A 26,223-nucleotide genomic window follows, 5' to 3' on the forward strand; every position below is an offset into this window, starting at 1 on the left:
ATTTCTTCTACTACATAGATTCTCTAGGTGTTACCCTGAACAGTTTCACTGTGGAACTTAAATCTAGGTTGGCCCTCTAAGGTTTGATTCTTCCATTCAGTATAAAAGATATTTCTGTTGCCACCAGCTTTGGTGTATAAGACCTGTTATAATATATGTGCACTAGTATGAAACTATAGAAACAAACTTTTAGTTCCTCTAAACTACAGCATGGAAGAAGTAGCTTTCATATTTCTGTCTTAGAAAGAGAAGTATAAAAGATGATAAAGATGGTGGGCTTTCTACATGTGGTGGCTTTGTGTATTCATTTTCCTTTCTGAATGAAATGTGAGAAATGATTTGGGTTACAAGTCTGCTTTGAAGTAATGATCCAATTAGATACTTTATTTCATCCTTGAATATACTGTATAGTTCATCTTAAATTGAGGCATAGGAAAAATTATCTTCTTGAGCTCTTCTTTTCTCCTTTTGTTAGGCATTCTTTGCCTTGTGCTTCTTTGCTTATTTGTTATCTCTGAGGTGAATGGTTATGTAATCCTTCTTCAGGGAAATATTTCTAACAGAAGACACTAATTTGCAAAACAGGAAGCATTGCATTTTTCTTTTTTAATATATATTTTTAATTTTTATTTATTTATTGATATATCAGGGAGAAAGAAGGAGGGAGGGAGAGAGGGAGTAAGAGAGGGAGGGAGGGAGGGAGAGAAAGAGATAGAGAGAGAAAGAGAGAGAGAGAGGGAGAGGGAGAGGGAGAGAATGGACTCTCCAGGTCCTCTAGCCACTGTAAATGAACTCCAGATGCATGCGTCATCTTGTGCATCTGGCTGACATGGGTCCTGGGGCATAAAACTTGGGTCCTTTGGCCTTGCAGGCAAATGCCTGAACTGCTAAATCATCCCTCCAGCCCAGCATTGAACTTTTCAAAATATCAGTCAGATATTTCATATAAGTACTGTGTACTAACCCATCGTGCCACTGAAGCTCCAGTCAGATGTTGTTGTTCTTAGCTATGTTTAATTATTTGTGTATATGGAGCATTTCAATAGAAACACTTAGGTATTCTTAAAATTTAAAATCAAATCAAGCATGGTGGTATGTGTTTATAATCCTAGCATTCTGAAGGCTGAGATAGGAGTATTATGAGTTTAAAGACAACCTGTGCTACATAATGAACTTCAGGTCAGCCTGTGCTATATGTGAGGACTCTGCCTCCAAAAAAAAAAAAAAAAAAGGACCAAAACAACAACAACAACAACAAAAACAAGTAAACAAAAAAACTTAGAGGTGGAGAGATGACTTAATGATTAAGAAGCTTGCCTGCAAAGCCAAAGGATCCAGGTTCAGTTCTCCAGGACCCATGTAAGCCAGATGCACAAGGTGGCACATATGTCTGGAGTTTGTTTGCAATGGCTAGAGGTCCTGGTGTTCACATTCTCTCACTCCTAAATAAATAAAAATAAATAAAATGTATAATAAAAACAAAATAAAAAATGGAAAAAACCTAACCCCCACCCACTAAGAATTTTTAAAACAATTGTAGCTAAGTATATCATTAGTAATCATGTCTCATAAAGCAAGAAATTTAGAAGTGTGTTATTTCCCTATTTTGATTCTTTCATTTAATTTTGAGTTTATGTTTAATTTCTTAAGACATTAAGTATTAGCCATTAGGCTTTGTAAATCAAGATTCAAATGGTGATTTTGAAGATAATGTAAAGAAATCAGTGCTAAGGTTTGATTTTGATTTACTTCTCACGTAAATGTCCCAGTAATAATTAAATAAACTATAAGATTTAGAAATTTGTTACTAAAAGGGGAGACCATTGCTTATGGACAACTTATAATGAAACACAAAGAAACTAATAATCTAGTATTTTATTTACTGGAACATGGCTAAGAAAAAGTTTCTAGGCCAACATCATACTTCATATAGGAGGGTTCATAATTGCCTCATTACAGAGTTCTGCATGTACATTAAAATTTCGGTTTTACTTGTAGAAAAAAATATGTGATGTTCTTACACAGAGATAATATGAACATATTAATATTTATGTACTATTCTAGTGTTCTCTATAGTTTGAACATTTTTGTAATATTTTAATATACTTTGTTAACATTTTTCAAAAAGTTTTACCAATGTTTGCTCTTACTAATAAATATTGTAGGAAAGTTCCCATTTTCTGGCCCTCTGATTAATATATTGCTAATTTATTAGGCAAAAATACATTGCCTGTTTCTTTTCTTTCTTTTATTCTTTTTCTCTCTCTCTCTCTTCTTCCTTCTTTCCTTTTTTTTTTTTTTTTTTTTTGTTGCTTTTCAAGGTAGGGTCTCATGCTAGTCCATGCTGACCTGGAACTCACTATATAGTCTCAGGGTGGCCTTGAACTCTCAGCGATCCTTCTACCTCTGCCTCCTAAGTGCTGGGATTAAAGGCATGCATCACCATGCCGGGCCTCCCTTCCTTTTTTTTGAGGTGGGGTCTTACTCTAGCCCAGGCTGACCTGGAATTCACTATTTAGTCTCAGGGTGGCCTTGAATTTAAGGTGATCCTCCTACCTCTGCCTCCTGAATGCTGGAATTAAAGGATGCACTAGCAAGCCCTGGCTTATACTGCCTATTTATTTCCATTTGAATTCTTTTTAATTGTCCATAGATTGAACTTCTTAAGTGTTGATTGACTTTTAGATTACTTCCTTAATTGAATTGCCTTTGTTTTTGAAAGTTTCTAAACATCTCCTATTCTGTAAGAACTCTTATTGACCTGTTTTATCTGGCAAAATGCTCAAGATTTTTATAGAACAGTCGCAGAGAAACTAACACCACCTACACCACTTGTGAGAGTCAGTATCTTTCTCTGTTGAACACAATAAGATGCAGGTAGGAGAATCTTGTACTTGGAAAACATTTCTTTTATTTATCTATTTATTTTGGTTTTGGTTTTTTGAGGTAGGGTCTTACTCTAGCCCAGGCTGACCTGGAATTCATTTAGTCTCATATAGTCTCAGGTTGGCCTTGAACTCATGGTGATTTTCCTACCTCTGCCTCCTGAGTGCTGGGTTTAAAGGTGTGCACCACCACACCCATTTTAATATTTCTTAATAATCTAAGATTTTTAGAAAAGGATAGTAGTAAAGTAAGTATGGTATGCCATTAGTATCTAATGAGTATGACCATAGAAACTTGTTTAAAACAACTATTCATATTTGTTAGATTAACAAACATGATAAATAAACATAATTGTTAAAATTCTAATCTAAATAATTTTCTTCTTTCATAATTCACAGTGAGGTTACTTCTAAACACTACTTTAGTTTATAAAATGCATTTATGTGTAGTATATATTTAATACAATAATAGTACTATGAGACAAGTGATGCAACTGTTTTGTGTGGGTGTGTGTGTAGTTGTGTGCATAGTGTGTATATGTGAGTGCCATGGTGTTAGAGGACAACCCTGAGGTGTCAGTTCCTCGTCTTTCACCTTGTTTGAGACAAGGTGTCTCTTGTTTTGCCACTGCAAACACCAGAGTAGCTGGCCTGTGAGCTTCAGGATTCTCCTGCTTTTACCTCAATTGTCATAGGTGCATTGAGAATACAAATATGTACACTGCTTGTATCCTGCTACATGTATGTTCTGGAGATCCAAACATCAGTCATGAAGCTTATGCCGCATGAGTTTTTAAATCTGCATGGTTACAATATAGCTAATTTAATTTGAAAAAACCATATATATATATATATATATAAAATATACATTATATATATATATATATATATATATATATATATATATATATATATATATTATGGTGAACATGCTGAAGCTGGGGTTGGAATCAGTGTATATGACTGCCATTTGAGTCCAGATTTCATGTTCTCATAGCAGTGTCCAGTATTTGTTGCTTGTTAACTTTCTTGATAAAGAAATGTGAAACTAATATTATCATACGCATTCTTTGTAACACTCAGTATATAGGTGTTCAGTTGCAGAGCCCTTTAAAGCTTAATGTTTTTTGTTACAAGTATTTATGAGCCTTTTCACATCATGTGGCAAGTTAGAAACAATTAAACAGGACTGGAGAGATGGCTCAGCAGTTAAGACCCTTGCCTGCAAAACCTAAAGAATTGAGTAAGATTTCCCAGTACGCACATAAAGCCAGATACACAAAAGGGATGCATGCATCTAGAGTTAATTTGTAGTGGCTAGGGGCCCTGGTGTGCTCTTTCTCTTTCTCTCGCTCCCTCTGTATGTGTCTGTTTTACTCTGCTTGCAAATAAAGAAATAAAAATATTTAAAAATCAAGCAAACAAATGAACATGGAAAGTAAGAACAAAAGTCAAGCCCTTAGGCAATTTCCTATCATACTTATGAATGTGATGAAAAAATTAATGTTTTAATAAATGTAGGTATCTTTTATTTAGCAAATGTTTATGGTACACTACTCTGCATTAGGTATGATGTTAAATGAAGACAATAGAATATAGGACTTAATTTCATAGAGTTGAGGATGAAATCCATTAATTTTTTTAGGTTAAATATGTGGCTGTACTTTACCAAATACTGCAAAGAGTGAGGGTATATGAGAGTGTGGAATGGAGTACATAGTCTAAGTCAGAGGAAGTCTTTCTTTGATATTTGAGCTGTTAGAATGGGGAGGAAGATGGAAGTTACCATTTCAAGATAGTGAAAGAACTAAGGGAAATCAGTCAGTGGTATGATGAGTATTGTGTAAGAAAAGCTGGGAAACAAATATCAAAAGAATGACTGACATATTGATCTTTCAAAGGAGTCATTTTAAAAATTCATTCCAGTGGGCTGGAGAGATGGCTTAGTGGTTAAGCGCTTGCCTGTGAAGCCTAAGGACCCCGGTTCGAGGCTCGGTTCCCCAGGTCCCACGTTAGCCAGATGCACAAGGGGGCACACGCATCTGGAGTTCGTTTGCAGAGGCTGGTAGCCCTGGCGCGCCCATTCTCTCTCTCCCTCTATCTTTCTTTCTCTCTGTGTCTGTCACTCTCAAATAAATAAATAAATAAAATTATAAAAAAAAAGAAAAAAAATTCATTCCAGTGATATTTCCAATGCTTACATCATTTGTGAAAACCTTCCTTCTTGCCTACAGATTAATTTTGAGTCACAACAAAACCATTTTCACAATAGTGTACTGTAATATAATTACAATAATTTGTCGACTTGTTTCAAAAAAGACTTTGCTTATACAAATTAAATCTACCCACAGGAATACATTTATTTTTTCATTCATTTAGCCACTGTGTGTTTGTGTGTGTATATAGTAGGTATGGTATGGTATGTATGTTTGTGGTGTGTGAATGTGTGTGCAGATGTGCATGTTCTATGCACATGTTTCTGGAAGTCAGAGGAGAATGCCAGGTATCCTCTATTGCTCTTCCACATTCCTCACTTGAGACAGAGTCTCTTTCTGAACTCGGAACTATCATTTTCAGCCATATTGGCAGAGTAGCAAGCCCTAGAGATTCTCTTGTCTCCTCTCCTTACAGGACTGTGATTGCAGGCTTATGTGGACAAACCCAGAATTTTTCTGTGGGTGCCAGGGATTGAACCCAGGCCCTCTCAGACATTCATGCTTGCATGGCAAGTACATTTTTACCTACTCAGTCATCTATCCAGCCTCTATTTTTTATTTTTGTTTTTATCACAGATAACATTAACAGTGAAATTAATGTGAAAGTAAGAATTTTGAACATTGAAAAAAAACTTGATCTTTTTTTATTGTTTATTTATTTATTTGAGAACAACAGACAGAGAGAAAGAGGCAAACAGACAGAGAGAGAAAGAGAGAGAGAGAGAGGGAGAGGGAGAGAATGGGCGTGCCAGGGCCTCCAGCCACTGCAAACGAACTCCAGATGCATGCACCCCTTTGTGCATCTGGCTAACGTGGGTCCTGGGGAACTGAGCCTCGAACCAGGGTCCATAGGCTTCACAAGCAAGTGCTTAACCGCTAAGCCATCTCTCCATCCCAAAACTTGATCTTTATAGAGGAGAATTATCAACTTCTGGTCAAAGTTAAAACATTTAAAGAATGCAGGGTTCTGATTGGGGTAAATGAAGAATTAATACTTACAGTTAACTGCATTAAACTTTTGAGATGTTTGCTCTCATGGAAATATCTTGATTAGGCCAGTGCTTTATAGTTTTAGGCTTACAACTATAAAATCTGAAGTAATAAAGTCAAGATAGGGGTACATTAAAAATTAATTATTTATTTTAGAGAGATACATAGAGAGAAAGAGACAGATACATATAGAGAATGGGTGCACCAGGGCCTCTATCCACTGCAAATGAACTCAGGATACTTCCATCACTTTGTACATCTAGCTTATGTGGGTCCTGGAAAATTGAACCTGAGTCCTTTGGCTTTGCAGGCAAGTGCCTTAACCACTAGCCATCTCTGCAGCCCAAGATAGGGGTACTTTTAAGTTAAGTAAAATCCATAACTGAACATATTAGTTTAAAACAAAATGAAGTTTTTGTTAAAAATTTGTTTTATTATTCTTATTTTGCTTTCTTTTTGAGATACTTATTCATATCAAAGAATAATCCAGCAGTTCTTAACAAATGTGTTTAATTACTTACTTATTTACAGTAATTTATTGTGTAGAATTGAATAAGACCTTAGGACTAAGAGTTGGGGTAAAAAAGGGCTGGATCTGTTTAAGAAACCTCAAGGATTAAAAGCATTTAAAGATCAATATATAGGGCTGGAGAGGTGGCTCAGTGCTTAAAGGTTCTTGCTTGCAAAGCCTATGTAAAACCAGATGCACAAAGTAGCATACACACCTGGAAATTATTTTCAGTGGCAAGAAGCCCTGGTGTGTCTCTGTTTGCAAATAAAGAAGAAATATTTTAAAAACATAAATAAATATATTAAGCATCTCTATAAGTGAGCTTATATTTAATATGTAGCTTACACACTGACTTCAGAAATTTTAGAAAGATGGTTACCCTGGTTATATAATAATCTAAGATTTATTTTTCTGAATCAAAATTAGTCACTGAGAAGTAATGAATATGGAGGTATTCTAAGATTCTTAGAACTCTGAAGAAATACTTTTATTTTAAAAAATGCTATGGATCAAGGATATAGCTCAGTTATGGAACGCTTGCCTAGGCCCTGAGTTTATTTCCTTGCACAGAAAAATTCTATGTATACAATTATTGAATACATTAGGTAATAAAATATTTTTGGTCATATTTTTAATACATGGGAAAGTTTTTATTTAATGTATGCCATTAAGGTGGTTTTTAAATTGAGATAATATATTTTTCTGTAATTACATAACCAACCCTATAGTCACTATGTGTGGCCTTTAAAAAGAGACCACAATGAACAGTCTCCATTTTTCCTAACAAATATATAACAAGACATTTTAAGATTAAATAAGAAATTACTATTATCAAATACATGTTTTCCAAACATACCACACTACAGAAATATAGCATTACAAATGTAAGTGGCAAAAGCCTTGTTGTCTGTCAATATTTTTATGGCTTTATGATATCAAACAGGAGAACATACCACTTCTTTTTAGTGTTCTGGTCCTGTGCAGTAGCTTGCACATTGAAGAGATATACTCTGTAGGCTGGAGTCATTCATTTTTCAGAAAAGAGAAAGGGGCTGGGAAAATGCATAATTTCCCTTCCTCTTTGCCAGTAGCAACGTTGAGAAGATACCTTGTTCCATTTTTATTACTTCTGAGATTTTATTGTTGGCAGCCAGATGTGCTGAAACTCCTGACGACAGCATTTATTCATTGCGTGTTTTTAATAGGCTTAGAGAAATATGAGTAGAGTACATGAAAGCAGCTCAGCTTCACACTTCAGCTGGGAATGCCCAGAAAGCTTACTGCTGTTTAGAATTCTTGCTACAGTCAGGATAAAGCCGAAAGCTGCACGAGTACTGAATCTTCTACGACTGAATTAGAAGAATAATGACTGTACAATTAACTATCAACCTCTGCTCATTTAAGCACAGTTTTTACAGAGCTCAGGAGAAATATGGAACTTGATTGGCATGTTTTATTTGATTGTGCCTGCAAATAGATGACTTTTAAAGACAGGTGGTAAGGAAAAATAAGAGAAGAAGGAAAAGAGAAAGAAAGAAAATGCAATTTGAGACATTGCGCCAGGTCTGCAATTCTGTTTTATCTCATTTTCATGGGGTGTTTTCATCCCCACCAAATATTTTACAAAATGAGCTTTTTGGACAAACACTGAACAATGCAAGGTGAGTAAAGCTAAACTATATTTTATTTAATATTATTTTTCAAACTAGTAATCTTATATGTCCATAACATTGTTTTGCATTGAAATGTTAGTACAAGAAGGATGTTATGTTTTAATCAAAATATAAATTTTTACTTAGTATTCTTAATTTGATTTGAAGAAGGAAAATAATCTTTTTGTCAAAGTACAGAAAGAATTTTAAATATAAGTAGATTGACCTCTGAAACACAATACAGATATCAAACTGTTTCCCTGTTTCTTTTCCTAATAGATGAAATGATTAACTAGGACTGCCTGGTAGATATTTTCTTTGTGACCGTGGCAGTGGTTACATTGCATTTATAAGGATAGGTCTATATAATCATATGTGTTTTGTTGGAAAAAGGTGAATTAGCAATTATGCATGCTCTTGTAAAACATGCAGAAGGCGATTTCTAGGTCTAAGACCTTTCTCTACACAGGGTAGATCAACAATCACTTTTAAACTAGCTATACTGTGGAACTGCAAGCAATGCTTTGTATTAGGTTGGCTCATTTGGGAGGATTCTTTGTTATAAACCTGTGTTTTTTTTCAACTGATCTTTTTTGTGATGAAGGTTGCTCAGTTATGAACATATGCTCTGGACAGTTGTCTGGCTCACATTAGGAGAGATGTTATTAAAGGAAGGTCTAAAAAAAACGGTTTTATCACTCAGTTCTTCCTTTATTTAAGTTGTTTGTTGAGAATTTTTCCCAAGTATAAAATAGCTTATTTTCACTAAATATATGTAGAGAAAGACTGAGAAAAAAATTCTATGAACACGATAATGCACTGAAATCTTCTGGAAATTGACGGGAGACTAATAGTGCATAAAATATTACATGGTCTTGTTCCTCTCTTCCTTTCAGGACCAGGAACACTGTGAAGCAGCCTATTATAGAGGTTTAAAAAAATCCATTATACAATATGTCTCTTAATTTAGCAAGTGAAAGGAGGCTGTTAAAATTAATTGACATTTAAAATGTTGCTGGCTATTAATGTATTTGTGACCCTTCCTTTGATTATGGAATCATATATTTTTAAAATAAAATATTCTTTTCCTCAGTGTATTTTTGTTCTAGGCAATAAGCTAATTTTTTCATGTTTTATTTTCAGACTAATTTCGGAAGCAGCAGTACATGAAATGTTATATTATAATAGGCTGAGTATATTTTGACATTGTTTTCTTTTTATTTATCAACACCTCACTTTATTCTCTGTATTGCATTATAAAAATAATATACATTGAATGCAATTTCAAAATAAAAGAAAAGCAATTTGGCTTTCTAAAAATACCCATGACTTGAAACTACATGCACTCATCCTTTACTATTCTTTTCTTTATTTTCATGTTTTTTTAAATGCCAAAAACTTATGTGTTTGAAAGCATTTAATTAACGCTAAGTGTATCTTCACTGTAGAAATTGTGCTGCTGGCAGCCTAGGAAAGAATTGGTTTAAAGTAAGTGTTGGTAGTGCAGCCTCATTACTGTGCTTTTGACTTGGTCTGAAGTTTATTTTGTTGTTGACGTGTTTAAAATTTCAGTGTTCTGCTGCAATTAAATCTTATACTGTGAATTTTCTAGTGCTTCCATAGACCAATCTTAAGTTACTTGATTCATATATAAAATGACCAGAATATAATAATTCATCAATAATAAACTTATTCTGCTTTAGAAAAATTCATCCCTTTATATTTTTTGATGTCTTAGTCTTTTAAAATGTGGCATTATTTTGCAAGTTGACCTGCTAATCTTCATAAATAATCAACTTGATTTCTTTTTAAGGTCAGACAAAACCAGTTATTTAGTTATTTTGTAAATATGAAGAGTATAAAATAAATACAAGAATTTGCAGTGATGCTTGCATATTTAAAATTTTTTATTTTTTTGTGTTTACATTGGATATAAAGATTTAAATTTTTTTCAGCTTAACTTTTCTTAAAAAGAATACTAGTGCATAGACAATAGTGTATCAGTTAATACTGAAGCAAAAAAAACATGTGAACCAATATTTTATTCTTGAAAAAGATATCCTGGAAGAATTACCTTAACATATTATTAGAAGATGTGATCTTAACTCTGAAGTTCTCTTCCCCTAAATAATGAGTTTTCCAACTTCCTGTACTGGATAAAGATTTTTAGTTATATAACTACCATTTCTGAAGAAAAAAAAACAGTTTTGGATTGTTATTATGTGAATAATAACAACTTAATTATTTGAAGTAATTGAATAAAATATTCAATATTTGTATTGTGATGTTAGCTATGATCCTTAAGGTGATAGGAAAATATAACACATTTGGACAATTTTATTTTATCCTGAGTTAATTTTTAGAGGAAATTATTAGAATTCTATGCACCAGTTGTGGAAAATCTGCTCTTAAATGATTATGTGATTTTGAAACTGAAACTTTTCATAGGTGATTAAACTAATGATATCCTCAAGTCTGCAACTCAACTTTTGTCAGATATTAGATGTTAGGACAGTTGCTTTTTTTTTTTTTTTTTTTTTTTCTGGAGGTAGTGTTTTTCTCTATCTCAGGCTGACCTTGAATTCATCATGTATTCTCAGGGTGGCCTCGAACTCATGGTGATCCTTCTGGCTCTGCCTTCCAAGGGCTGGGATTAAAGGCAGGACAATTGCTTTTTATGACATATTAGCAATGAAAGTTACAAGATGAAAATCTCTCATAATATTCTTTAGAAATATTTCCAAGATAAACCCATCAAAGAATAAAAGACTTTAGGTACAGCAGTAATGCCATATTAATACTCATAATTCCTTGAATTGAAGATTAATATAGATTGGTAAACTATTTTCTTATCTAATGAATAATGGATATTTATGAGTGACAATTATTAGACTAAATTTTAGTTGGAAATCATGATATGACCCTTATAATTCAGGTTGGAAGTTTTTAGCTTATTATATGCATTTTGTGCTCCTTGAGTACCATTTTTGTAGAGAAAGGAGGCTGTAGAATATCTTCTTTTTCTCCACAACTGAAATGCATCAGCTAATGACCCAGCAAGGAAAATAAAAAGTGCCTACATTCTGTATAAGCCCACTTGGTGGGTTTGATGATACATCCCTTTAAACTTACTGCGTGTTTTTACTATGAACTCTTTTTTTCCTTCAAATTAAATTATTCATCCAGAACACAGAGATAATTGTTTTCATCACATCAGTAAAAATAAAAAAAATCATATACTGAATTTATTACAAAGTCTAATTTTTGTGATCCTGTATTTGGATGCATGCTTAAATATATTTGGGCTTTAAAAGTTATCATCTCTCTCTCTCTCTCCTTCCTTCCTTCCTTCCTTCCTTCCTTCCTTCCTTCCTTCCTATCTATCATCTATCTATGCTCAGTAGAGCTCCCTTCATTGAGTTATCAGTTGCTTTAGGAATTATTTAAATAAAAAAGTAAAGACTTTATTCTGTAACAAAAGGCCTTGAGAATTTTCTATTTGTTGATTTTTTTTTAGGCAGTCTTTCTTATGTGCTGAGGAAACTGCATTTTTATCTAGGTGTAATTAAGTTTTAGTCACTAAATATGTGACTGTTAATCTACTATGCTGTTTGGCCACAGAGGGGCATCATAGAACTGGCATTTTTTTTCATAATAGATATTCAGTCTTTTTTTTCCTTTGCATGTATGTATAATGAGATATGCAGAATTTCATGTTTAAAAGTAAGATTACAATTAACCTTAGTGGCTCCCAGAATATTTGGATTAGTTGGCGTTTCTAATTGCAAATAAAGGAATACCATGATCTAATTTTGCCTGGAATCATCTCAGTTTATGCCTGCTGTCTTTCACGGGTTGCTTTTAGCACTGCTTTTCTCAAAATCAAAAAAGTGTTGTGATTTGATAGTAAGTTACAGGGCCACTGAGTTGCCAAAATGAATTGTAAGTCATAAAACATCTAGTATAAATCGATTATTTCCATTTAAATATTACCACAATACTAATTCTAAACATTAATACTTAGTGTGGATTTTATAAAATAAATGTTTATTTGTTCTAGTAGCAGTTTTGTTTAGAAGTACTTAATCCTTTATATGGAATTTGCTATTGTTTGGTTTATGAGGAAATCATTAATTTGTATTGAGAAATTTTGGCACAAGTACTTGTTATTTCCTCCCTGTATATTAACAAATATCTTGACATTGAAAGAACAGCGTGCTTTCTTTCCAGAGCTCTGAGGTTGCAATCTGCACAGTGTGCAGTGTTTATACACCATAGCCAATCTTCATTTTAGGAATGGATTGCATGAATGTCTGTATTCAGATGCCGAAGGTACTTAGTGGTTTGACACACACAATTTAAGTACGTGTATACACCTCATTAAGTAAATATATAATCATTATAGGTGTAAAAGCTTATCAGAACACAATGTTGGCATTTGGTTTCTGAACAAAATGACTTGATTCAGATATGAATATCACTGATATTTTTACTAGAGTGATTACTATGAACGTTTGTTCTATACCACAGTTATAAATGCAGATATATAATATATCTTTCTATAGTCAAGTGTCTTCTTCTCTTTTTAAAAACCCAATTAAATAATTAATTAATATGTATATATGTATGTGCACTAGAGTTTCTTGTTACTGTAAACAACAGATGCATGTAACATTTTTTGTGTGTGTCCAGCTTTGCACGGATGCTGGAGAATTGAACCATCAGGCTTTGTAAACAAGCTACTTTAACCACTGAGCAATCTCCCAGGCCCTTAAGTATTTTTTCTTAGTGAAATACCTTATATTTTTCATATGTCATATTTTGCAGTGCAAGTATGTACATACTTGGGTGTGTGGATACACATATGTGTGCATGTTTATGGAGGCAAATTGACAGCCTTGAGTGAAATTCCTCGGGAGTGCATCCATCTTTATGTTTTAAAAAATATTTTTATTTCCTTGAGAGGGAAGGGAGAGAGAGAAGGAGGAGGAGGAAGAGGAGACAAAGAAAGAAAAAAGGGAAGGGAAGAGGAAAAAGAGAGAGAAAGAAAGACAAATTGGCACACTAGGGTCTCTTGCCACTGCAGACAAACTCCAGATGCATCCATCACATTGTGCATCTGGCTTTAGATTGTTACTGGGGAATTGAACCCAGGCCATCAGGCTTTGCAGGAAACCACCTTTGGCTGAACATGATGGCACATACCTTTAATCCCAGTACTGAGGAGGTGGAGGTAGGAGGATAACTGTGAGTTTGAGGCCAACCTGGGACTTCCTCTGAGTTCCAGGTCAGCCTGGGCTTGAGTTGAGACCTTCTCTAAAAACCAAAATGAATGGATGAATAAATAAATGAATGAATAAATAAATGAAAGCACTTTTAACTGCTAAACCATATCCCCAGCCTTTAATCCATTTATTTTTGAGACAAGTCTTCATTGGCTCTGAGCTCACCAATGAGGTAGACTGGCTGGTAGGTGAGCCCCCAGAGATCCTTTTTGTCTCTCCTTTCTCAGCACTGTGATTATAGGCCATCATGCCTGGCATTTTTATGTGGGTTCTGACAGTCAAACTGGCCCTCATGCTTATAAGTCATTGTAACTATTACCTACATTTTTATTACCAAATTCATAAGTAATCTTAGGAAAGCTATATATAAGAATTACTAATAAACTTTAAAAATTTTGGTGGTATTCATTGCATAGTAAAATGAATTCATTTCACATATACTAGGGTCCTGTAAGCTATTTTATCTTCATGACCACAACAAAACAATTAATTGGAGTTGTACAATTTAAATTTATCTTTTGAATTTGAGAACTTATAAGTGTTTCTAAACTGTGGATGGATGAATATTTCTCACATGGTAAGATATAAAAATACCGTTACACATTACAATTGTGATATCTTCAACCGTGAAGGCTCTTTATTTTGTCTAGAACCTTTAAAGGGAAAAGTCCAACTAGAGTAGCTCTGTTTAGCAAGTGACACATGAGACCCATGTTCAGTTCTAAGAAAGACAACAAGAAGACGTTTTCTCTTCCAGCACCATCAGCAATGTCCTGTTGCTTACTTAAAATTCAGGAGGTAGAAGATAGTTCAGTCAGTAAAATGACAACCCTGGGGAGGGGAGGTTGAGACAGGAAAATCCTGGGGGCTCACTAATGAGGCAGTGTAGATTTTGTAATCATTTTCTCATTATTGGGACAGAACACCTATAGTGGATGGGAAGAAAGGATTTATTTTGGCTTACAGTCTTGTGTGGAAGCTTCCTATGGCAGGGGAAAGCATGGAATGGGCAGAGGCTGGATATGACTTCTTCCACAGCAAGTGGAAAATGGCAACAAGAGAGTAAGCTGAACTAACACTGGCAAACTAAGGGTAATAGAGCTCTAGGTCCACCCTCAGTGACATACTTCCTCCAGCAAGGCTCTGCCTCCCAGTTGTCTTCAGCTGGGGACCAATCATTAAAACACATGAGATTATGGGGAACATTAGATTCAAACCACCACACTAATGTACTTGGCTAGTTTCAGACTAATGTAAAACTATGTCTCCAAAAGAGGTGGGTTATGTTCCTAAGGATAGCACTTGAGATTGTCCTCTGTTTTCCACATATGTGTGCACACACATGTGTCCATGTACCCTTCACTCTCCATATCCACATACAAATCAAACTCAAAACATATTCACCTAAGCTCCTTTTAAACCTTTATCTTACTGTATGCCATTTGTTATATTAGATATATAGTTAATAGAAAATTGCAAGCAGATCTGTATTTAAGTAAAGATTGATTTGTCCATGACTTTCTATTGTGTGTTGTAGCTTAAAATTTTACCCTCCTCCGGTGTGTATTTGTGTGTGTCTGTCTGTCTAGGAGTGGATGTGTCATAGTGCCCATGTGGACATCAGAAGACAACCTCTGTTCCTTACTGGGTTACTTTGTTGCTTTTGTAGAAAACTGAATGTTTCTATTAATACGGGTCTATTTCTGGGCCTCTTCTGTTCCATTGATTTGTGTATTCTGTGCAATACTCCAATCTTAACATTTACAGTAAACGCAAAATTAGTGTTAGTCTGCCACCTTTATTCTTCTTTGTCAAAATAAATTGGTGTTTTCTTTTACATGTCGCTGTACTTTTCTAATAATCACTTTATTACCCTCTCTTATCTCATCCCTCCTTCTATTCTAATCCATTATTCTCCTACTGTCATGACATTCCTGTTTGTCTCTGTAACAATCAATCATCTGTATATATTTAAATATAGAATTATCATCTGAGAGAAAACTTACAATACTTTGTCTTTCTGAGTTTGTGTTATTTTTCTTAATATGACATCCAGTTCCAGCCATTTCCCTACAAATGCCATAATTTTATTTTCCTTCATGGTTAAATAAAATTCCATTGTATATTTTTACACTGTTTCTTTTTCATTCATTTCTTCATAAGCCTTTGGGCTGATGTCACGTCTTTGCTGTTGTGAATAATACGGCAGTAAACTTGGATGTGCATGTACCTCTGTGGTGTGATGCCTTACATTCCTTCCGCCATATCCCCAAGAGTGGTCTAGCTGGATCATATTATAATCATGTTTTTTTTTTAGGAACCCCCATACTAATTTCCAAAGTATCTGCCTTAGTTTATAAGGGTAACTTCTCATCAGTATTTGCTGTTTGTTTTCTTGATAATAGCCACTTTGTCTGGGGTAATGAGTAGGTTTGGGTGATTGTTGAAGTTTTGCTTTTGATTCTCATGCACTATTGGTATTGATCAATTAAAGCATCTCTGACATGATGTCAATGGAATGTTATAATTTAAGATGTTTAAGTTGATTTTTTTTACATTTGGGGACTTTTTATATGCTATTTATCTCATTTTGCATATCAAGTTTTCATTATAATTTAAGTTGTATTTTTAGCCTTTATGAACTGATAGATTATATATATCAACACTTGAACATAAAGGATAGCTATTCATGTGTTGAAGCAAATTGTCAAACAACACAACCCAACCTGATAGGACTAGTTCCATACTCAGCTGGCTCCATAGGCTCACAGAACAGAGTATCATTTTTTTACTATATAAACTTGCATACTCTTTGATAGAATAGTTCCAATCGTTAAACATCTAAAACTTTTTATATAAAGTATATGCTGTATAGGTGGAACGTGATCAGACCCAACCTTTTTAAAAAATCCATTTTTACAGTCATTGCCTTTTTATTTATTTAATTTTAATGTATATCCTCTTTTATTACTTATTTATTTAGTCCATTAATTCTTTTTTTTCAGGGTAGGGTCTCACTTTAGCCCAGGCTGTCCTGGATTAATTGTGTAGTCTCAGGTTGGCTTCCAACTCATGGCGATCCTCCTACTTTTGCCCCTGAGTGCTGAGATTAAAGGTGTGTGCCACCATGCCCGGCTTAGTCCATTAAATTTTAATGTAGTTACTAATATGTTTTAATTTATATATTTGTTTTTTAGAATTTTGCCTCACTTTGATTTTTAATTTCTTCTTATTAAATATTAGGTAATTATATGTTAGAATACCATTTTGTTTATATGCTTAGTACATAAAGACTGACTTTAGTTTTTGCTGATTGTACTTTTGCAATGTAATGTTTATATTGCACCATTTAATGTAAAATGTAGAAACCTTGCTACGGTATAAGCCCATTTACTCTCTGCTTCCGCCTCCTACACTGTAGTTTTTGCATTTCCTTTCTATAAATTACATGTTTTCATGTGTTTTGATTTTTCTTTTAGAAGTCTTTTGTATTTCAACCAAATTAAGAGGAATGAGTAGCCTTTCATCTATATTCATGTATTTCTAATTTCAATAAATTTTCTTCCTGAAGACACATATTTTCATTTGCTAGACTCAATTTATAGACGTCCTTTTAGTGTTTTTTCAAATGCAGATAGCTTCTTCTCCATTTAGGAGATCTGGATAAACTTTATCATTCATCCCTTGTGAATATTTTTGCCCAGTTTAGAAGTATATATTGACAGGCATTTTGTTCTTATGTTATAATTAGTCAGGGTAAATGGCCTTCATCCTTTCTGATAGGGTCATAAGTAGTCCATTAGTGTAATTCAGTGACATTTTGAATTATTGGGTATTTTTGTATTTAACGTATTTCCTCTGTTTTCAAATTTTTCTGTTTAACTTTTTTTTTGAAACTATATTTTAGCCCTTTTAAAAATTATTCCATAGTTCTTTATATTTTTTCAATGTTTATCTATATTCTTCAGACTGCATATTTTTATCTGTTCTTTCATAAATTTTCAGTGCCACAATGTATTTTTGCAGTGATTTGTTCATTACTTTTATGAGTTCTGTGTTATATTGTAATTTCAAAATGAAGGGTAGCAATCACACAAATAGAACATGATGATTTTCTAGAGAAACTGAACAGCTTGTTATAAAAAGTATACACTCAAAATGTAAATTAAAATGAAAATACACTTGAAGCAATGCATGCTTTAAGGACTCTTACCACATTTCCCATAAAGCACATACAGCTAAGGATATGCTTATTTATTTTTTTAAAGTGAGCTTACATTTAATGCAGGCAACCAAATTCATTATATGTGTCTCATTTTATTATGATGAGCAAATGAGGACTAGGCTTTCCTCTGTTCTCAGCTGAATAACATAAAACAATACCTTATCCCTGAAACTATTGCATTGCAACAGTATATAGACAAACAACTTCAATGAAATGCAGCACCACAGTTTGATTATATAATCTAAATATTATATAGAATTTTTCACCTGCATATGTAACTTCTTTTTCTATGAAGTTTTTCATGTTGGTAAATGCAAAGATTATAAAAATGCAAATGCATCATGTACTTATTTTCGGTTGCTTCATAACAAATGACTACAAACTTAGTGAGTTAAAAGCTCTGTATTATTTTGCAGTTACATAAGTTTTGTAAGTCAGCAGACCACTTAGACTCAACGAAGGAGATCATAGGGCTGAATTCAAAGTTTAGAATAGTCTTGACTTTTATATGAATGCTTTCTGGGAGAATTTACTGCAAGTTCTTTCAGATTGTTGGCAGAATTTAGTTATTTACAGTTGCAGAGTCGCATCCCTGTTTTATAAGACTGCCAGCTGGGGACTGTGCTTAGCATTTATAGGTCTTTACATTACTTGTCCTCTGGGTACCTCCATTTTCAGAGCTGTCAATGGCATATAAAAAATCCTCCTCATGTTCAAATTATTTTTATTTCTTTTTGTGCTCCTAGTAAGAACATACTCTTTGCGTTTCAAAGGTTCCTGTGATTCCTTTTAGCCCTCTCAGATTAGCTTTCATTTGATTAACTCAGAGTTAATTCATTTAGAACCTCAACATACATGTTTAAGCAGTCTCTTTTAATCAAGTCACATAATCACAGGTTTGATACCATATTCACATTTATGTGAAGTTGGGTGGGAAATTTGGAGTAGGAGAAAAAATATTTCTGGAATTCTCACATTCAAACAGTATAAGAAAAAATATTTATATTTGAATCAAAACCATGAAAATATAAGAAATTAAATACAAATTAGATGTTGAGATCAATTAACTTTATGTTTATTTTGAATATTTATGTCCAACAAATTCATTATTAATTAACTTAAATTAGCCTTTTGAAGTTTATTACTTAGTCCTTCACAGTCAATCCCCTTTCATGTTAATTCTGTGCAGTGTGGTGGCTATCAATGCAGTAATCAGAGTTGACATTGATATTTGAACACAGATTTCTTACTATGTTTTTAGGGTGTGTGTGTGTTTGAATGTGTGTTAGGGTGCATATGTGAAGGTCAGAGAACAACTTCAAGGTTATGGTTCTCACTTTCCACTTTGTTTGAGGCAGCGTCTCTTTTCCTCATTCAGTAGTACGTTTGTGAGGCTAGCTGGTTCATGAGTTTTTAGGAGCTCCCATCTTGCCTTGGGGTGATGGGATTACAGAAGTCTCCTTGGCTTCCAGCCTTTATGTAGGGACTGGAGTTCCAAACTCAAGCACCCAGGCTTGGGTGGCAAGAAATTTAGCCACTGAGCCAGATCCACAGTTCTCTTTACTAATATTTCTCTTGTGTTTACCTTAAGTTGTGAAATTAAAATTAGCAAGTTCTATGAGAATGTTGGGTGGGGGGAGAGAAAGAGAGAAAGAGAATGGGTGCGCCAGGGCCTCCAGCCACTGCAAATGAACTTCAGAAGGTGTGCCCTCTTGTGCATCTGGCTAATGTGGGTCCTGGGGAATCAAACCTGAGTCCTTTGGCTATGCAGGCAAATGCTAAGCCATCCCTCCAGCCCACAAGTTCTATTTTCAAAAAAATAGAAATACTAGTACTAGTACTACAGCTTACTTGTAAGATATACAACTATTAATGCTTGTTTTGATTAAAATTTTATATTTTTATTAACTTATGATTAAAAATATTACCCCTTCACCCAGCATGTGCAACTTAAACCATTGTTGTCATTTACCACTTGGATGATATTTAGAGTATATTTTAGGAGTTTGTCCATTTTAATTCACACACATATATTACTTATATATGATGGCATGTAATATGTAGATACAAACTAGTACACATAAGCAAGTCATCAAAAATTGGGATTTGAAATTAATTCAAGTGTTTGCCTAAAGTGCAGTGAGTATACCACTGTAGTAGAAGAAAAAGCCAAAGAAAATAGGTCCAATTTTAAAGTGATGTTTTCTATTACACATTTTTTTTCAATGAAGGAAGATTCTCCTAGTGGATTTGATTGTTTTATTTATTATATAATTATGAAAACATAGTTGTCAATCTTCTATTCCTAGAAATCTGCTTTCTATTACCATAAAATCTTTAGAGGGTCTACTATTTATGGGATTACTTCTCAAAGATATATATACATACACACACACACACACACACACATACATACATACATACACACATACATATATATATATTTTTTTTGTGGACAAGATGTTGGAGAGGATACTTCTGATTGTATTTCATTCTGCTATTAGTTATGTGAAATGTGTCTGCACTTTTGTTGTGCATTTCATTTTTAAAAATTTTTTTGGTTTTTGAGGTAGGATTTCACTCTAGCCCAGGCTGACCTGGAATTCCTATGGAGTCATAGGGTGGCCTCGAACTCACAGGGATCCTCCTACCTCTGCCTCCCCAGTGCTGGGATGAAAGGCGTGTGCCACCATGCCTGGCATGCATTTTATTTTGAGAACTGCCATTTTTCAAAATTAAACCTTCCATGGATCTGCTGACATTCTTTCATTTCCCAGCTGTATCCATCTGTCCACTCAGTCCTTTCACAAGAGCTTCGTAGGTTAGCATTTTTACATGATAACTCAAATGTACTAGTCGTCTTCAGAAGTGTTTATATAGGTTCTCTTGACTTCTCGATATGGATTAATTTTACTCCTCCTGTAATCTCTCATTATAGGCTGATTATTATAAATGTTACATTGTAGAGATTTTATGTTGTATTTCATCTAAAGGAAGCCAATCATAATTATGTCAGGCAGTTAAATTGGGGAGGATCATTTTTTCAAAGTTTGGTTTACATTTTGCTTCACAATATTTTCTTTCTTTTACTTTTGTCCTTTGTCACTTTCACTAGTATGGTGTTTGTTTGTTTTATTTTTTGTTCTTAGTGCATGACTCTTCTGGAGACTTAACTCAATACCCAGGGGATTTTCAAATACTTTCCCAATCTTACTTAACCAGACAGTTTCATAGTCATATGCAACTTTAGGAAATGTTCTCCAACTTTCAGCCCATATTAGTTGCAGTCTCTTAGATTCTACATAGTCTGCCTATGTACTGCTTAGGATTTGGGCAAGCACTGGAATAAAACTTCATTTCTTAGCTTTCTTCAGTCTCTATTACCCTGAAATACAAATTCCTAGCTGCTTTGAGTAAGCCTGTGTTCTGGTTTGCTCTCAGTAATACCAGTACTCTGTGTTTATGCTCTACTTCAACCATGTCCAGGTAGAACACATTGTAAACTTCATGCCTTCCTCAAGAATCCCACCCTTGTGTTGCACCTTGTCCATGTCAATGTTGTAGTTACGTATACTTTGCCCACTTTTAATTTTTTTATTTTTCAAGATAAGGTCTCACTCTAGTTTAGGCTGACCTGGAATTCACAGTATAGTCTCAAGGTGGTCTCAAACTCATGGCAATCCTCCTATTTCTGCCTCCCGAGTGCTGGGATTAAAGGCATGCACCACCACTCCTGGCTGTTTGTCTACTTTTAAAAGTTGTTTATGGCAAGAAAGTAAACCCACTCAGAAACTATTGTTTTCTAACAGAATGAATATCCACAAATGTACCATCCCAAGAAGGTGTAAAATAAAATTTTAACCATATATTTATCCAATTTCTTTGCTTTTTCCAATTTGTGGCAATCATATTGAGCACCAAATTCATAATTCTTTTTCTTTTCTTCTTATGTAAGTTTCAACATGTGTCCTGAAGAAGTATTGTTTCATGCTTGCAAAACAATACTGTTCTTTTTCCCACTTAATTTTACACTTAATTGAAAGTGTTATGGGATGAGGTAGTTATTTACTTGGACCACTAAATAATAATGCTGTTTTGTGTCATATGTTAATTCGCCCTTTCACTGATGGGCATCTTTACATGATGGGTTTTTACATTATTGCTATTGTGCAAGTGATGCTACCAATACTCTCTCTTTTTTTTTTTTCCCGAGGTAGGGGCTAACTCTAGCCCAGGCTGACCTGGAATTCACTCTGTATTCTAAGGGTGGCCTCAAACTCACGGCAATCCTCCTACCTCTGCCTCCTGAGTGCTGGGATTAAAGGCGTGAGCCATCACGCCTGGCTCAGTATTCTTACTTATGTCTTGACTTGTACACATGTGAGAATTTCTCTTTATATATTCCATTTATAAGTTCAATTTTAGAAAATAATACCAAAATGTTTCATAATGAGTTTTGTAGGCAACAACAGTTCATTGTGCTTGTAAGACCCCCAAAACGAGGACCTCATGCTCTGCCCAGATATGGTGACACCCCAAATCACTCACGAGAAGCGGTCTTGATGCAAACTGCAAGAGGATTTTATTCCAAGTGCACTGGGGCCCACAGTCGTACACCGCACAGGGGTAGAGGACTGCAGAGCCCCGAATGCAGGAACGGGACAGTTTTTATAGGGTTTCTAACAAAGCCTGTGCATTAGACCAATCAGTCTCCTATGACCTTGGTGGTCAGCATTTGCGCAGGTCCTTGGGTGGGAGTAGCAGAGTGTGGTATCAGTCTCCTATGACTTGGAGGTCAGCATTTGCGCAGGTCCTTGGGTGGGGGTAGCAGAGTGTGGAATCAGTCTCCTATGACCTTGGTGGTCTGAGGCAGGCTGCTACGGCTTATGGTGCAGGCTGTTAAGGCTTATGGAGCAGGCTATTTACAGAAACCAAATAAGTGGTTCACTTCATTATTTCCCATCCTTGAGGGCTATCTCATGCCCTTTTTACCTAGTTTTATATTAGGAGCGGGCTCTGATATAATGAGAAGAGGGATTCTTTACTTGCTTTCAACAGAGAGTAAAGCCTGGAGTTTGAAGTATGCAGGGGCCCGCTTAAGCTCCCTTTGGAGCGTGATAGTATTTTTGGGCTTCTGAATTCTTGGGCCTTTCATGCTTACTTTGCATTATGAAAATGAAATTAAGCTAACCCTTTACAAAAACAGTGGACAGTCTAAGCCATAGCTGTTACTAGTCAAATTTACTGTAACATAGTTAAAAGATAAATGAACCTTAATGAGTTTGCTTGTATCAAAATGTTCTTTCTTTTTTTTCAAAGGACAAAATAAGTTATGAATCTTTCACACATAAGTAAAGGTAGAACTTGGAATAGGCTAGAAGGAGTAGTTTTTAGAGCAGGCCTTGAAGATGTGAGATCATTTTCATGAACAAAGTCTCCAGAGTAACGAATGTTGCCTGAGGGAACTCCTGTTCTCCATGGTAGTAACAAAACTGATTCTCTGGGCTCCTCTGGATCTTTTCTGCTGCTTCTCAGGAATGTTTTTGTTTGCTTCCAATTAATTCATTACCACAATTCCTCCCAACACCTATAAATACCTCTATCAATAAGTACTTTTTAAAGTTTTATTTACAGAAGCAATAAATGTTAAATCTCTAAAATTTGTTTTCTCCTCAAATGGTGATTTTTTTAAAGATAGCTTTTATATATGATAATAGTTTTGAATCATCTCTTTTGTGTTTCTAATACATTGAAAAAATTAGACTTTGTGACATTTTGTTTTGATGTAAATTTCCACCATTAGCAATGAGATTCAAGTAAGTTAATCGTAGTAAGATTTTTCAATCTGATAGCCTGAGGGTGTACCCTCTAATCTGCCTCCAGCTACAGAAATGCAGGGAGCCTTGTTAACCCAATCAACCAACATCTTTCTCTCTAAAACTTACAGATGGTTCTGATGTTCAAAGAGCCTCTTAACATCTGTTTAAAATTCTTAAGCTGCTTCTAATCAAATTTGTTTGAGTCATGTTTGTGGTTACACTTGATTACACATCTGTAGACATTTGAAGATTGACATTAAGAAATGGCTTTACCTGAGTCTTATCTGGTACCAGCATGACTTATAGTGAAGCTATAATTTATGTGAAAACTAAACAGAAACCTAACCAAATATATTATATAAGGTATTTTTAAAACGCAGAGCTTAACCTCATTTCATGTAGGTTTATAAGCCAAAATTCTACCTTTCTGTTGATTTCCATTGTACTTTTCAGTGATTTCTTATTGGACAAATGCTCTGACTTTATATCAAGTGAAAAAAAATGTAGAGAACTGTGTTTTTTGCTTTACAAAAAATACATAGAAGAATAATTAAGGAAACAACACCACATTAATACCAACAAAATGCTTTGGATTTTATGATTTTAAATATAGCAAAAAACTAAAAAAAAGTGACAATGAATTTTATTGAGCTCAAATGTACCAAAATGTGTAACATATTTAGAACATGGCGTGACAAAAAACAGTAGGTAAATAATTATTTATTATTGATTTTAATTAATATTAGTACTATAATTTTCATCTTATCTTTTACTCTGAAAGATTATCTGATATCTACTATGTCAACTCATCAAAAATTCCAAACTTAGTTGTCAAATTGATTTTCTACAAGGTTAAACTAAGTACTTTTCCACCATGAACACATAAAGCTGATTTCTATCATTGACAGTGATTGCTTTCATACTGTGCTAAGTTTAATTTTATTTCTTGTTATATGTATTCTAAATATATTTTAAAAAATGTTATTTAACTATGTGATAATACTGGGCCTGCCATAGCAAAATACTATAAACTGGGTGACTCAAACAACACAAACATATATCTCACAGTCCTGGAGGCTGGAAGTTCAAGACTAAGTTCTCAGCAGTAATAATTTCTTTTTCTCTGTCTTTTTTAACCTGAAAGATAGCTTCTTTCTTGATGTGTATTTACATGGTCTTTCTTCTGTATGGACATATACCTGATCTATCTGTCCACATTTCTACTTTTGTAAGGACAGTAGTCACTGGATAAGGGTTCACTTATTCTATAATTCCATTAGTCACCTCTTTCAAGATTCCTTTGTTGTTGTTTTTTCCTTTTTCTTTTCCTTTTTCAAGGTAGGGTCTCGCTCTAGCTCAGGCTGACCTGGAATTCACTATTTAGTCTCAGGGTGGCCTCGAACTCACTGCTATCTTCTTACCTCTGCCTCCTGAGTGCTGGGATTAAAGGTGTGCACCACCACACCCGGCTCTCTTTCAAGATTCTATCTCCAAATGCAGCCTCCTTGTGAGATACTTGGAGTTAAGGACACAACACACACACACACACACACACACACACACACACACACACACACACTTCTTGAACATACATATCAGTTATCAATCAAGAATGAATCAATATTTTCTTCTCTATAATACTCTATCATTTCTATGATCAGGCTTATCATATTTCTCATGGCAATGAATTATACTATGTGATACTATGGCATGTGATATGATTTGCCTTATTTTCAAGTCCAGAAGATAATATAAAATTATAATATATAAATATATATAAATATATAAAATTACGATTGTTTTGATTAAAATATTATTTTGCTATATTTAAAATTTTCATTTCTTTTAAGACACCTTAATTTGTGTATATCTGATTACTTTCACTAGTATTTATAAAGTTATACCTATAATTATGGTATATATTTACTATGCCTAACAACATCTAATCTGTAGCATTTTGAAAAGGTAAGATTAAAAAAAATATAATCCAGTTAGTCTTTTTATATTTCTTTATTTCATTGAAGGCTGTAAGAGAACTATTTCATTCTATCTTCAAGTTGAACTGTTAGGTCCAGATATGGTTCACCACTTCTGGGACTTCATTTATTACCTAATTATATGTGCCTTCACAATGCTTGAAGCAGCATATGGGAGGAAAAGGATTATTTGGGTTTATAGGCTCAAGGGGAAGCTCCATGATGGTAGGGGAAAATGTGGCATGAACATAAACTGGACATCACTCCCTGGATAACATCAGGTAGACAACAGTAACAGGAGAGTATATTAAACACTGGCAAGGTGAAGCTGGCTATAACACCCATAAGCCCATCACCACCAACACGCCTCCTCTAGAAATTCTCAAATTGCCACCATCTGGAAATCAAGCATTCAAAACACATGAATTTCTGGGGGATACCTAATTCAAACCATCACATTATCTATCTCTAATCTATTTCTAATCTATCTATCTATCTATCTATCTATCTATCTATCTATCTATCTATCTATCTAATTTATTATCTGTTATCCATCATCTTTTGCACTATAAGCCAGACACCTATGGATCAGAATTCTCTGTTTGCTAGTCCACTTATGCTGTCCTTCTTATTGTATCTTGTTCTGACAGGTTTATGAAGTTCT

The 26,223-nt window shown here is 34.3% G+C and overlaps 1 protein-coding gene across 49 annotated transcripts in view; it reads left to right on the plus strand.

The window, feature by feature from the left end:
• Window positions 1-26,223, plus strand: part of Rims2 (regulating synaptic membrane exocytosis 2) — a 544,765-nt gene that overhangs the window by 215,222 nt on the left and 303,320 nt on the right. For 3 of the 49 annotated variants that reach the window (XM_045144666.1, XM_045144660.1, XM_045144661.1), the window contains exon 1: window positions 7,633-8,263. The exons of 39 other annotated variants lie outside the window; for them this stretch is intronic. In XM_045144666.1, the coding sequence (XP_045000601.1) occupies window positions 8,142-8,263 (122 nt within the window). In that variant the 5' untranslated portion in view covers window positions 7,633-8,141. Of the gene's footprint in view, window positions 1-7,628; window positions 8,264-26,223 lie in introns of those variants that run through there. 7 more of the 49 variants (XM_045144664.1, XM_045144662.1, XM_045144658.1 and 4 more) reach the window with 4 other exon arrangements.

Source organism: Jaculus jaculus, chromosome 2, assembly GCF_020740685.1.
Source record: "Jaculus jaculus isolate mJacJac1 chromosome 2, mJacJac1.mat.Y.cur, whole genome shotgun sequence".
NCBI lineage: Eukaryota > Metazoa > Chordata > Mammalia > Rodentia > Dipodidae > Jaculus > Jaculus jaculus.